The sequence below is a fragment of the Anas acuta genome, chromosome 12 (genome assembly GCF_963932015.1).
Source record: "Anas acuta chromosome 12, bAnaAcu1.1, whole genome shotgun sequence".
NCBI lineage: Eukaryota > Metazoa > Chordata > Aves > Anseriformes > Anatidae > Anas > Anas acuta.
The window spans coordinates 7,355,840-7,370,887 of NC_088990.1; the positions used below are offsets into that span (position 1 = coordinate 7,355,840).

A 15,048-nucleotide genomic window follows, 5' to 3' on the forward strand; every position below is an offset into this window, starting at 1 on the left:
AAAAAAAAAAAAAAAAGACAATATCTAAATAAAAAGTATTGACAATTTTCAGTCAAATGAAAATGCTTCATTTTTCAACTAATTTTAATCTCTGCTGAGCCTCACAGAAATTGTAGTTCACTCTTTAATGATTTTTTTCCTTCTCCTTTGTGGATCCTGCTGTCTGCTTGGACAGCCTCTCCTGAAGTGCAGTGCAGAGTCTCCACAGAAGAGTTTTTGAGGTGTTTTGTGACATGTTTCTTTCTGCGTATTCAGATGGATAACTGCGCTGAATCACTTTTTCCATGAAGGAGTGTTGATTTAGTCAGACTCTTGTTAATGATGAACATAGAATCATTTAGGTTGGAGAAGACTTCTAAGATCTTTAAATTCAGCTATTAAACTTCCAAAATGCATGAACTGCTTTTACAGAGGCCCAATTTTAATCTTGGGAAAGACGGTGTACGTCTGTAAAGAAAAATGACATAGTCCCAAGGATGGGATCCCAGTAAGGTATAGAAAAGGTAGATTTAGAACATTAATGGTTTCCTCACAGTCTCTTGCCAACATACATCTTTAGCCTCCTTTGGAGAAGTCCTGCACAGAGAATCCTCTATTTCTTGACCCATGTGATTCCACAAGGAGTGTTTTCATTGTTATTCTCAATGGCCAGTGCATTATCTCCTTTCAGAACCATCACATACAAGAAGAAAAACCTGTCCCTTTCTCTAGAAAATCCATTGCCTTGATATCCCGTGTATCTGCTCTTCCACTGTTTCTATTGCTATCGAGAACTATTCTCTTGTGACAAAGATACTTCTTACCAGCAGTAGATGATAGGATGTCGGGCTTTTTTTTCCCACCTTCCCTTCAGGTGACCACAGTCAGCAGAGCTTGCAGGGAGTACAGAGACTTTTTATGGAGAGTCTCTGGTCTGCAGAAACTTCAGTAGGGTGCATGGCAATGGTGCATGGCAATGGTTTCTTGAGGGTAGATGTCAGCTTATTCCCTCTCAAGTGCTTTCTATAGCCTTTATTCCTTTCTGAGCTAACATCTCCTGATAGCTCAGCCTAGGAGCAACACCACAAAAAGTGCAAACATGGGGTCACATTGGGCGAATAACAGGAAATGACATACTAAGTATCCAGTGAACACTCAGAACACTAATCCTTCCCAAGGTTAGAAGTGGAGCGGAAATGAGAGCTTCAGGGGCTCCCAGTTACTATTTTCTATTGTGTGCTAATAGGTTGATCTTGGAGGAGGAATTACCAAGGTTAATAGATTCAAAGCTCAACCTTCCTTCCTTTCATCTTTGGCATATTGTCAGTCTTACAGTGTCTCTCCAAGATGTGAGGCATCAGGAGGAGTCTGGCAGCCATGTGAGATGTCACTCATGTTCTTCTTTACTCTATACTCCCCTCTGTATTCCTGATATCATCTGTTAGAATCATTCTCTTTGCCTTAGTGTAATATTGAAGACTTTTTTTTTGCATATATCACATATATGTCATAGTATCTTGGTAAGAACATTACAGCTTCAAAGATGGGAAGATTAACTGCAGATGCTGAAAAGCAGATCCCGTGAATTCAGGTTAGCTTTACATGAGGTCTCAGAGCTAAGGATTCACTATGCTTCCTCATTCACAACATTCCACTACAAAGTAAATGGGATACTTTGCACACATACAAAGCAAACGATTCTCTATTTCTCAGTTGTCAAAATAAAAAATGCTTTCTAATACAGTGATGCAACACTTTGCAGTCACCCGTAAACCATGTTATCTTGGAATCTCAGAGCAATTTATGATCAGTAATGAAAGCAGTCCCACAGATTCCCTGTAAGGTATCTGGAGGCTTGTTTGCATTTGTAAGTTAATTTGCTATAAAGAAAAATGACTTTCAAACAGTATTCTTGAATAACTCCACGTGTGGAAATTCATTGTCAGTATGAACATGTCTTGCTCTTGACTAGCTCAATTCACTTTGAAATAAGTAAAGATGGCTAGCCCAAGGCAGTCATTTACAGTCTTGTATTCTAGTAAAAACAGAACATTTTTAGTTAGTAAGATATGTCTTATAAACTATATAGTATAGTAAACTATAGTCAAGATTTATTCTGTTTTATTCTGTTTAGAGAAACTTTTCTTCTCTTTCAATAATGAGCAAACTAAGGTGCCCAAGCACCATATGAAAGAGTGAATAAATTGAAGAACTGGAAGTAGAAACCATTTCCCCTTGGTCTTTCTCATTAGCCACAATAGGACTTTCATTGGAGATGCTTTCAAAATTGTCTATTCTCTCACCCTTGTTCATAACAGCCAGAGATCTAGAAAATTGTATTAAGATTCTTGTAGTGTCTTGTAAGCATGTCAGCTTTAGATGATTTTTCTAGTCTCCCTACAGGAATCCTGGTTAATCCCACTGAATCTTTTAATGCTGTTCAATCATACATGAGAAAACAGAATAAAATCCTGGAGAAAAAAAAAAATAAAAAGTCAACACAGCAATTTTCCTGTTCTTGCTTATTAAGAAGCACTTTGTTTTTCTGGCCTATTCCTTGCTCTGCTGAGTTTTTCTTCTCTAGCCAGTGTCCTAACTATGGTCTGTGAGACAGTGGCCAAAAGTATCTACTCTGCCCTTTTGTCTGTTCCACTTAACTGTGCTGAAGGGAGGTGAACACTTTCAAATGGTATTAGAACTTATTTTAATATTTCTTTTTTGCCTTATAACACATTCATGCTGTTTGAATTACATTCCTGTTCTGGTGGGCTAAACTGTAGTTCCAACTTGATAAAGATATCAGCATGCTCATAACCATGGTACAAGCTGTGAATTTCAGAAAGATGCTGCATAGATTCATCAATCTGATGGAAGCTGTATAGATACAATAGATGCGCTATACTGGGGGGAAATATGAATGGTTTTCTGAGTAGTGCACCTACCGGTTTTAAACTTCCATACCCACCCCCAACCTCAAATAAATAAATAAATAAATAAATAAAACAAACACAAGAAAAAGATGAAAACATGTCACAAATGCATCTTCCGATCCAAATAATGTCTCTGGGAGATCATATCTGAAGCAACCAGTTCTTAACATTGTTTTCCTTTGGTTCACAGGACTGTTTATCTTGCAAAAATCTGGATCCTATCGTAACCACTGTGACTCAGATTCTAAGAAAGTGCTACCCCAAGGAGCCTCTGCCTGTGGTGTCAGTAAAAAGTTCCTATTCCTTCCCTCTTCCTGGGAATGTCAAGACCGAATCTCCATGTGTGGGATTTGAAGGTAAATTGCTGAAGGGTGAGTTTGGTAGGAGGAAAAGGAGCATGACATAAGAATTAAATGTGGGATCTGGGGAAGGGATTCTTGGCAGCATAGTCCTGAGTTTTGTGATTAAAATTAGTCTGGTGGCCTACAGTGGCGCTCAACCAATTCCACATCTTCTTGAGGTTTGGAGATTCTGTTAGGAGAATAAATCAGAGAAGATTAAAAGGACCAAGGGAAATAAAATAAACTATTCTATGATCCAAAATAATAACAGAACAGATAGGGTATGGCAGAGGCTGGAAATGTCATTGCTCCATAACAACAACAGAGAGGGAAGAAACGGTATCTGTGCATGACTGTGGGGATAATGCTGCCCTGCAACTATTTCAGTAAAGAATTGTGGGAAGTATGATCCTTTTTCCTTTCTAAAACACAAGCAGATAGCAGGCAAATTGCTTGGGTAAATGATATATTTCAGCACTTGATGAAAATAAGAACTCAGGCACAGGCAGGACAGCCACTCCACAGAAACAGACAGCAAACTCCATGATACACACAAGCAATTTCTCTGTTGTTTTCAGTTTCACATGGAAGATGCTCAGATACTATAATGATGATAACAGTAAAACACCCTAATCTAGATAACATGGATTAAGACCATCCTGTAATATCATTGCAGCCGAGCAGAAAATCTCTATTGCTTTGTAATATGAGTTGGATCCATATCGTGGTGATATTTGTCATGGTTTTGAAAGGCAGTACTTGATTCCAAGAGAACAGAGCTTTAAAAACAGAGAGATTTAGTGCCAAATTCATTTATACTAGATTAACAAATGGGATCTGCTTTAATCAGGGTTGTGATGGGTTATAGTTGGAAGGCATGTGAGCCACGCATGCGAGAGACTGCTCATATTTCTCTGGAGGGCCTGAGAGGGATATTAGATTGAACCCTTTTGGCTCTACCCCTTTTGTGCTTCTGCAGATGACTATGAAAGTGATGGAGAGGAAGAGGTAGAGAAAGACCTGGATAAAAGCGACGTGGAGAGTAAGGAGGAAGTAGGTATATAAACAACAATTTCCTTTATTATCCGTATACTGCAAAATAAAACATTTCATTGTCTATTTTGATATCCTGATAGACCATATAATCAGAGAATGTAGATATGTACATAGTCTCATAAGTACACTATGAATAATAGAAGAATACTTGAAGGAAGAGAAAGGACTGCCTTTCACTGAAGAGCCCCCAACATTTATTGTATTAATTTCCAGGCTTGTGACTCCAGGTACAGGTTTGGTGACTTCTCTGTTCCTGAGACTGCCCATTGACTGTTAGCATCACATGCACTGTCAGGCATAAATTAGTGATCTTTGATTTCAATAAGTGTACATCATCCTCAGCAGGGGATAAATGAATTATCACCCAGGAAAGACTAACCTCCTTTTTCTTCCCATATCAGAGCATATTTGTTGTATTCACCTATCCTAAGAACAAGGTTAAATGTTTTAAGCCACACCTGGGGCATTTGAACTTAGATTCCTTCTTTATTTGCTGCTGCACAAAAAAATAATAAAATGAAATATTCAATACTTACTTTGCCCTTTGCACTCTCTGACATGGCCTAACTGGCAAAAACAACAACAACAAAAAACCATCATCAGCTGAGGATGAGTAGAAACTTTTGTCCTGAAGATACATACAGGCTCATGCACAAATGTGAATTAACGAATGCTGCTAGTTAAGTCTTGTCCACAGAAAGTGTTTGGGGAAGGAAAACAAAAGAAATGAAGTTGCAAATGAAATGAAGTCTAATTAAATGTGATTGAGACTTCTGTGGAAGAGCTTTATCATTAGTTGCTCCCCTTTTCTCTTCAAGCATTAAACTGATATGTCACCCACTGAGAAAAGTAAAAACAGAAACAAAATAAAACAAAACAACACTATTACTTCACACCATAGTGTCCTAACCTTCCTCTCTGTTATTATCTATATATTAGAGGTTGTCAAGATGCTTATTAGGAATAAGGTTCATTGTGAATTTATCTCCTTCTTTAATTAGTTATTCATTCAGAAACAGAGCCTATATGCCTCTCTTCTGTTTCATTATTCACAAGGATTTACTGAGTAGAAGAGAGCAGTGTTTTGTTTGTTTTTGCCCAAGTTTACTCTGACTGAGTTTTAAGTACTATTTGTTGGATGTGCTCGTCATACATCTCCCATGACAAATCTTTCTAAAGGGAAAACAAGAAGGGAATGAATAATGAACTTTCAGATCACCTTTTTGTATGAGATATCATTTGCACTGTGTTTCCTGGTACTAAGATAGCTTACAAACATGTTTGTGGCTAGCCACGCATACTGGGTAATACCAAACAAGCAAATTTGGCTCTACACTTCCAGCAGTCACTGTTCATACAATTTTACAAAAATCAAAATTATCACCTCAAAAAACAGATCTACATCAAGTTTGAAGTTTTTTTCTGTATTATGTTGTTGATGATAAATCCTTCTGAACTGACCTCAGATACTCTGACCTGAGATGCTCAGAGGCTCTCACTGCCCTTTCAACTATGCCCAAAAAACAGTTCAAACTGCTCTGAAATACAGCTGTGGCTCGGGGTATGAAACACCTAGATGTTTTTGCATTCAGGAAAAAAATAAAAATAAAAATAAACGTGGTAACAGCTTCAGAAAACAGTTTATCAGGAGTGAATAAATTCTTTGCTAGCATTTGGTGGTGCACACTTACTAATGCATGCTGAATTATTAAAATAATGTTGTATTGTAATGACCATTCGATAATGTCATGTCTCCATCCTTCATTCTTGCCTCATCTTTTCCTGGTTACTTATGCAAAAATGGAATGCTTGGCACAGCTTCTTTTTGGTTCTGGAATCTGATATGGAGGTGGTTACACATCAATTTGATCCTCTATGGTTGCTTTTGAATGTGAAAGTTTCAGATACAATTCTTATCCGTGCTTTACTGATAACTACCTAAAAGTGATTTTTCATATATTAAAAAAAAAAAAAAAAAAAAGAGTATAGGAAATGGAGAATTGAGACGGGAACATAAAATATGAGCAATTGGTTCCTGCAAACTCAGTGACGCTGAGGTGGGCCCTTCTGTTTGATCAGTAGGTGCTCAGAGACACAGTTTGGTTATCTAAATCAGAGGTAGAAGTATCAAGCTTTCTAATTTCTCTGGTAGCCTGGGAGGCCATTTCATTCCTTTGATATATTTGGGGAATTTTCTTGGTGAATATATATTTAAATTATCATTTCTCTAAAATATTACCATTTATCTCTGGAATAATATACTTGGTTTTCACAACATAAAAAGAATGGTTGATATGCTTGAAAAGAATTAGTCAGTTGGTGTCTCTTATTTTGGAACCTCAAGCTGAGATGCTTATAAATAGGTTCAAGTTTCAGTGAGTGGGTCTTACATACTTTTTAAAAACTAAGTTTTTGGGTTTTTAACAGTACTTCTAGGTAAGTACTTGAATATTAAAACATCAAATTCCTCTTTTTCACCATCTAGCCTCTCCTCTCGTCCCTCTATTTTCCATTCCATAAATTGACTTCAACAACCTTCATGAGTAGGCCAGAATGGTTGTAAAACATATGTCATTAGAAACAGAGAATGCAGAATAATACTTTCACAGTTGTTTTGTGGGACATGTTCAATATATGTACTTTTTAAATTCTGTGTTTTTAGGATTATGACTTGGAGACAGATGTTAACAAATTGAGGTCAAGGCCAGTACTTGACCGGCCAGAGGAAGAGCTTGGACAATATGAAGCAATGTGCCTAGAACTTTTCCATAATTTTCAGGTACGATTATTGCATGACTTCCTTTACTTATGAATATTCAGGAGGTTAAGAAATACTTGAAAGGGAGTAATAACAACAGAGAACCAGAAAACTATTGCAAAAGGAAACCTAGGTGTCTCATGGGACTGGAGAAAAAAAAAAAAAAGAAAAAAAAAAGACTTTTTGTTGCAGCTTATTGGCCTGAATCAAGACTGATAGAAAGGGAGTGATGTTGTTTAGTGCACATTTGGCTGGATATGGATTAACTAAGTGCTACTGAATCAATTGCCACATGAGAAATCTGTCAGATAATAATTTGTATCTTTGCTGGCAATTTCAACAGCAATATCAAGATCAGAATGAGATGTGGAAAATAAATGCTGTCAACTAGCGGTTTGAAGGAAGTGATGGAGAAGATTGCATTGCCACTGAATGAAATGCACAGTTCAAATCATTGCTCTATTGCAGTTTGGGACAAGAAATGAAGAAGGGTGTTGCACTTGTTAAAAGTCTCAGAGAATTTAGGAGAGTTCAAATCTGTGATTCAAATATGAAGCTGGGAAGGGCCATTGTCTTCATGTATCACTTGTACACATGATGCTGTCACATTTATTATGACCATAAGTAACTAAATAGGTTTAAATTATACTCTTGCGTAAAGGCAGGGGTGGAGTTTTGCATGACAGATCAACCTCCTTTAGCCTGCTGTAACAAAGGCAGCCTTTTGTGAATTATCTTCCCTAATTTGTTAGAACAATTGGTTTTGGTTGGAGATGACTCATCTAGATGACTCAGTCTGATCCTCTTTATATTCTGAGGACTACTGCTGATACAGCTTTGTGGATAGAGAAATTCTGGCAGGTGGTCCATGGGCTGAGTTTATTTTGGATGTCTTATTGGATAAGTACAGTTCTGGGAGATTTGTAAATATTTTCTTTCTTCCTTGAAGCGATTCCTCTGGAAAGAGGAACAATCTGTCTTTAGTTTCTTTTAATTTCTTCTGCTTTTTAAATTTAAAGGAGCTTCAATCAGAGTCTGAAGAAGACAAGAGCTTGGAGGACAGGACTGAAAATCTTCCCTCCACTCCTTCTCGTTTCATTCCAAGTGACAATTCTGCGAAACATCCAAACTACAGATGGAGGAACCAAAGTGCCACAGAGGCAGGACCAGATCCAGGAGAGAAGAATTTCAAAGTTCCACTGCAGAGCTGGACAAACAAAGAGAAATGCAGATGGGATATAATTGATGAAGAGAGAGACATAGAAGCAATCCAAAATACAGACTCCCGTGAAGAGGAAAATCCAGCCAAGAGTCATGTGTTTACTCTGCGCCCTCTCCCAAAAGAGACTGCTTGGTACAAAAAAACATTTAACCCTGAAAGTGAGGCTTCAACTGATTCTAGTCCAGGAGAGATACTCGAGACCTTAGACACAGTGACAAACCTGCTGGAGGAGCACCAAGAGAATATCCCATTCCATAACCCTCACTTCTATGTAGCCAGGGCAAAATGTATCAAGTCCATACCAGCCTACAAAGACTTGGCATTCCCTGATTTCTGGGGTCACCAGCCACCGCCCTGTGGCAAACCCATGTTGGAGCGACAGTATGGGGTTCAAAGGTGATTGTGCTTTAATATAATTAGGTTTTGACTGTCACATTTCTGAATTTCTGAGGAAGTTATAGAACAAATTTTGGACCATTTGCCACAAAGAGGCCACAGAGCAGGATGCTTTCATTTAGATTTTATTCTTGAAGAAAGGAAATTTGTTCTCCACAAATGAGAACAAGTTTACTTTAGAAAGACAGAAGACTGTCCTTTCAGGATACTTTTAAAAAAAAAATATATTTATTTTTTACTTTCAGTCTTCTAATCCAGCGGCTTTTAGTGCTTGCAACAAAAGGTTCCCTCTCGTTCTTTGAGGAAAAATCCTTTCTGTCACCTTAGACCTGTGTGTCTATGTCAAATTGTTCTTGGGAATCTTCCTGTCTACCCTTTTGTTGCTGTGTCCCTCCTCGCTGAGTCTCTTGCTCTCTGCTTGCTTCATGGGGTGCTCCAGAAGCTGCTTCTCCTCTTCTTGCACATATACCTGTTTGTGGTGAGGGTATAAGTAATGACTCTTCTGGAAAGTCCTCTGTAAGCCAGAGAGAGCAGCAGCTTGAACAAGGCAAGTAGGTTGCTTTCCTTCCCTGCTGCGCAGTATTCTAGGAAAAGACAACATATATGGCATGCAACATGCAGCAAGAATGAAAACAAGACTTCACTCTGGCACATTGCTAGAGGTTTCTGTTGTTCTCATGTCATTTCAGGTTACAATGGAGGGGAAAGCCGTGTTTTGAAGCTGTGCTGAGAAAGAAAATTCTTCCTAAAACAACTTTTTTTTTTTTTTTCTTTCTGTTCCATGTGTGGTTGCATGCAATGACTTTACATTTCTTTTTAGCAGCATAGAGATTTATTACCAAACAAGCTAAACTCTTAGCTAAACTTCAAAGTTGATCAACAGTAACAAAATGGGATTTGTGAAGACTACTAATTTCTGACCTCTAGAGAGAGAATTCTTTCTGCTGAAAATATAAAATGTAAAAGTCTTATTTAGAGGCAATTCATTCTACCATCTCCTTGCACTGTTGCTCTAAAAGCTTTGTTTTTATGCTTATAATAACATGTGTAACCATACAGCTAAAATAGAAATCATCATATCATGCTTTAGGGCATAACATGATTGCTGCAAAGGTCAGAAAATACTTCTGGCGTTTCACGTCTAAACTTCTTTTGGAATCAGAGAACCTCAGCTTAATAAAGAGTAGAAATTAGCCTCATTTGGAGTCAAGATTCATGGTGAGACAGCCTACTAGGTCTATAGCTTACAGAAGGTATTTTCTCGTGGGGCAAGGCTAGCCAGTTGGAAGATTGAGATTGACTGGGAAGAACTGGGGATAAATCAGACTTGACAGAATACTTCAGAGAATAAAAATTGTACAGAATCAGTCATTTAATCCAAAAGGAAACTTGTGATAATGGGAATGGAGTAGGAGTTTTCTCTTGGTTAAATAAATAAATACAGATGATGTTCACCTGGAATTAGCACATGGAAATCCTCTTTCTTACCAGTCCTTCAGAAGAATTTCCTAAGCCTCTTCGAATTTCTTCTAGAAGATTACTATGTACTGAGACTTCTCACAATGTCCTTACAATTCTTTTTATTTTATTTTTATTTTTTTGTAGGGACAAAGTACTGGATGATGTTCGCCGCTTAATCCAGCCATGTGATGTGATAGGCAGAACTGTTTATGATCTAGATGAGCCCAGGTGGGTAACATAAAAGCTCAGTACATGGTTTACTTGATTTATCTCAGATAAAGGTATACAAGAAGTGACCTAGGAGGTAAAACCCAACAGGAAACATCTACTGGAGGAGTAGGTTCCTGGTACATGGCCCTGGGGAAACAATTTATTTTGGAAGGCCAATGGATTGGTCCAAGAGAGCCTCAAAACTTTTTTGACAAACTAAGAAAATCAAAAAACCAAAGGGATTGCATGGTGCCCTTGGATATGTCTGCATTGCCTGTGCTGATTTAGAGAAGACACACAGGTTAGCACTTGGAATTGTAGCTATGAATCCAAACAGTCTACCCCCACCCTGAAGTGACACCTAGGCTGAACTGACTTTCTGCTGAGTGCATTTGAGCATCTGTACTGCCAGTGTCACAGGCTGTAAATGTACCCTGAAAGGTGGGACACATTTAAAAGCTTCTGAAAACATACATCAGAGTTGTGTTCAACCCTGAGCAACAGAATTGTGAAGTTGTTCAAGATGATTATAAGGGTTTCTAAGCTTTAGGAGAAGGAAACTGTGTAGATGTGGGAAGAGTAAATGGAAAGCTTGCATAGAGCTGCCTTGTGTAATTAATGAACTAATGGGAAGCTAATGAACTAATAAGTCAGCTATGAAAGTAACTGGAATAAAGAAAGTAAATAAGAACTGGGACAAAAGTGAGTATTGGGAAAGAAAAATGATGAGATTTAGTATTACAAAGCAAGATTAGAGGATGCTGCATTGAATGGAAAGATTATGGATTTGCTCATCTCTTGCTACTTTGAAGGGTCTTGCTTATTAACAAAAACTTACAAATTCTTGTACTAGTATACAATGGGTGCTGGTGAGGACTTGTCTTTGAAGCAACCTGCTATAGGTATTCTTGCTTTGATTTACTGCAGTCACTCAAGCCCAGGTGCTCCAGGCTGTCTGACATTCTTCTCCAAGTTTGAATCAGGAAACCTTCGCAAAGCCATCCAAGTGCGTGAGTAAGTACTCCTTCAGTGGCTGTGTCCCAGCCAGCCTTTGTGCTGTGTCTGCAGCATGAAATGCTGGAGTTTTGCTGGGTTCTGAAAAGATCAGCTAGGGAAGTAAGTTTTATGATGCAGAGGTTATGACGCCTGCCAACACTTAGATGTTCTGAAAGAAAAAGAAGTAAGAAGAGCTCAGGAAGTTTTTGTGTGACTGAAATATGATGAATATTTCATGATGAGTTTGGGTGCTGGTGGTTCGATGGAGCTCTTTGACTCTTACAATTTATTAATGAGTTTGTTTGTACAGCCTTCTCTCCTTGTCAGGTTCAGTGGCAGATTGGGGTGTTCATGGACACTGTTTCTTTGTCTTCCTTAACAGGTTTGAATATGACTTAATTATGAATGCAGATGTGAACAGCAACCAGCATCACCAGTGGTTCTACTTTGAAGTCCGTGACATGAAATTAGCAGTTCCCTATCGCTTCAACATTATCAACTGTGAGAAGTTCAACAGCCAGTTTAATTATGGTATGAGTCTTTGGGGAATTGGGATACTCTTCTGTTCACATTAGTATCTTTTTCATGATGTAAAGGCTTCAAAATTTCCATGTCTATAAGTAAAAGGGAGACTTTAAGTTTCATTTTACTTGCCCTGAAATCCACTGAAAGAGTTATTTTACATTTGACAAAGAACATTTCTGCATCCTCAAGAGGACTGAGGAGTGAATTGAGTATTGAGAGACGATTTGTGGAAAAAAATATTCATTGTTCTGTGATTAGTGACCAGAACTGAGAAAGAATGGCACTGGCATTGGGATAGGAGAGAGAGAAGGTCTGCTGAGATTGAATGAGCAGAATAGGACTGGAGAGCTCTTTTAAGATTTAAATAAATGTGGGTAATGCTCAAATATCCATGATTACTTGGGTTTATCCAGAAAGACTTCTCTGTCTTCAAACACCATGAAACCTCTGCTGATTTAAAAAATAAATAATAAATAATAAATAATCAATAAATAGCTGTCTTTGAGCTTCTTTCATAGTCCATAGTTAAGGAGAAAGGTTGCATTGCTTAGAAATAGGCAGGGCAAATCCCAGCTTTCAATGCCTGTTTTAGCAGAGAAATTATTTCATCTGTATGAAGATTGTGGGTTGAATTCTGAGCTGGCATAGGCTGTTTTTAAAATTTGTTTCCATGGAGCTGTGTTAATTTACACCAGCTCAAGACCTGACTCAGAATGTTCAATAAGTCCTTAATATCAGACTCTGCATTCCTCTGAAGCTCTGTGGATACATCTTTCAGCATTACAAGGGGAACTCTCTCAGGATCAATGTACCTAAAACAAATAGCACTGGGAGCTGGAATGACTTGTCACTTGTATTTGTGAAACTGTCTGGATGAATGGCATAATGAATTATAAGGCATTTACTCTTTAGCCCTAAGGGCTGGAGTTCAAGTATTCATATAGATCCCAAATGAAAACAATTTTTTTGTTGTCATCTTATTCTGCTTCCCTAAATTACCACCATTAAAAGTGCTGTGTCTGGTAGCAGCCTGAATATGAAGTACTTTGGGGTCTTTCCCATTGCAAAACCCACTGCCACCTTCAATACAACCACTGGTGGCTCCATAGCTAAAGATTCTGGCTTGTATCACTGGAAGGTTGCTTGTTAATCTGCTATTTTGGCTGTTGTCAGCATTTATCATCTCATTTTGTGTATCTGAAATTGGACATGACTTGCACATTGAAGCGTATAATGAAAAATACATATTTGGAAGAAAAATATGAAAATACCATCCAATGTAATGAAGTTACGCCTTGGTTTGGTTTTGTATGGCTTGTTAAGGCATTTCTTCTGTGGTTTGATTCTGCTGCTTTGAGAAGTTACTCAGGCTCTAGCTTATCTGGCATGGCTGAGAAAGGCTTACTGCCTTATCCAGCACATGCACAATATTTACACAGACTGTGGGTACAAGATATTGCTTTACTGTTAGATTTCCTTGATGCTTGCCTGTGCTAATGCCCATACCATAAGACTAGGAGCTTCCAGTCACGATTTAGTAATGGGTGTCAATATCTTACAGCTCCTGGTCACTAGTCTATTTTCTTCCCTTCCCTTTTGATCTCAGTTAGATGGCACTATCTAATTCTCACACCAGCAAAAAAGGATATTTCATGAAACAGTTGTGATGATGAGCAAAGCAAGTCAGGAAATATGGCTTCCAACTCCCTCTTTCCTTAATTTTCCACCAACAAATTCTACCCTGGAAAATATTGATATTGTTCTCAGAAGCCTGATTTGTGTTTTAAAACTGAATGTTTCCATGAGGAAAAGCAGTTTTTCTTTTTGGACTGAATTAAGATGGTAGACCACTATCAATCATTGCTCTGAGGCAGTTCAGTGTGTATGTGTCTTTGTGCTCAGAGAAGGGCAGGAGCTAGAATTTGGAATGCTTAGGGCATTGTAGATCTTGAGCCTCGTATTCCTTGTCTAATGAACTGGGCTTCTGGGCAGGTTTGTGTCTCCCACAGCTCACTGTGGCCCATGTCCTGGAACCAAATGCAGGATTGCTTATGTACGTGGCTCTGGTTCAGGAAACAGCAATTGAGAGGTTGCTCCCAGCTTTATGCTAGCTAGTGCTACCCCACAGCCAAAGGTGAGCTGGAAAGGCATTGCTGCCAGTACACTTGCCAGCTCTTAAAGCTCTGGGGAGATTAACAGAGAAACTTAAACAAAGAAAGGAAACTAAATGGATGCTTATGGAAATACATCATCAGGATGAATGACTTTCATGTACCACCTCCTCATGGCACAAGAACAGTCAAGAGAAGGGTTGTTGATGTGCATAAATATCTGACAGGAGTTATCTGTAAGGGTGTGTTTTGCCCTCTCTAAATTGTGTTTTCCTAGAGGAGTCATCAGTGCCACTGCCGGGCGTAGCTGTGGCTGTGGTGGGGCCTGCGGCAGAACCAAGAGGAACTGATCTGGGGCGGCCTGGTCTCTCTTGCGCTGCCCACACCTTGCTGGGGACACCCAGTGCAGAGAGCTTCACTGGTGTACTGAACCAGTAACAGGGCAGGAAGGTGTGTGAAAGAATTTGATAGAAAAACAGCTTGCAAAAGGGCTGGCATCATGGAGCTGGGAATAAATGTATGCAAAGTTCGGACAGAGCCTCATACCCTGGGGCCTGAAGTGGTAATATTTTGGAGGTCAGGAAGAAGTCATCTTACGATATAATATGGTACAAAGATAGATGCTATCATTACCAGCATTTATAACGTGACCAGTATTATTTAGGTCTAATGGAAAGTTTAAAATTGTACTCTGAGATAGTTAGTTTTGCTTGCTGCTTTCTGAAGGTGTGTTACTAGGTGCACCACAGGCCTCTAATGTTGTGGCAGGCTTAAGGATTCAATAATGGTGCAGCCAAGCATGAAATACTGGACTAGCCAAATCACTGATCTGTTTGATATGTTGATTCTTATTCTTTTCTTTTCTCCCTTCTTCTGTTTGCTTGTAAACAGAGCAGCTTGAAGCTCTCCTCTGCAAAGGCCAGCGGGATAATTTATTTTCTAATGAACTCCATTCAGCTCACTTCTGGCAGTGTTTTTTGTACTGACATGGCTGCATCAGAACCAAGCATGGGGTTTAGGGAAACGTATTTACTTTGCATAAGCTATCTGCAGAGAGCATAGA

The 15,048-nt window shown here is 38.7% G+C and overlaps 1 protein-coding gene across 6 annotated transcripts in view; it reads left to right on the plus strand.

The window, feature by feature from the left end:
- Positions 1-15,048, plus strand: part of AGBL1 (AGBL carboxypeptidase 1) — a 445,869-nt gene that overhangs the window by 55,102 nt on the left and 375,719 nt on the right. For all 6 annotated transcript variants that reach the window (XR_011100595.1, XM_068695603.1, XM_068695606.1 and 3 more), the window contains 7 exons: positions 3,100-3,265; positions 4,230-4,303; positions 6,969-7,085; positions 8,084-8,682; positions 10,288-10,371; positions 11,281-11,367; positions 11,732-11,880. Coding sequence is in view for 5 of the 6 variants with exons in the window: in XM_068695603.1 (XP_068551704.1) it covers positions 3,100-3,265; positions 4,230-4,303; positions 6,969-7,085; positions 8,084-8,682; positions 10,288-10,371; positions 11,281-11,367; positions 11,732-11,880 (1,276 nt within the window). In the remaining variant the exon portion in view is untranslated. The remainder of the gene's footprint in view (positions 1-3,099; positions 3,266-4,229; positions 4,304-6,968; positions 7,086-8,083; positions 8,683-10,287; positions 10,372-11,280; positions 11,368-11,731; positions 11,881-15,048) is intronic.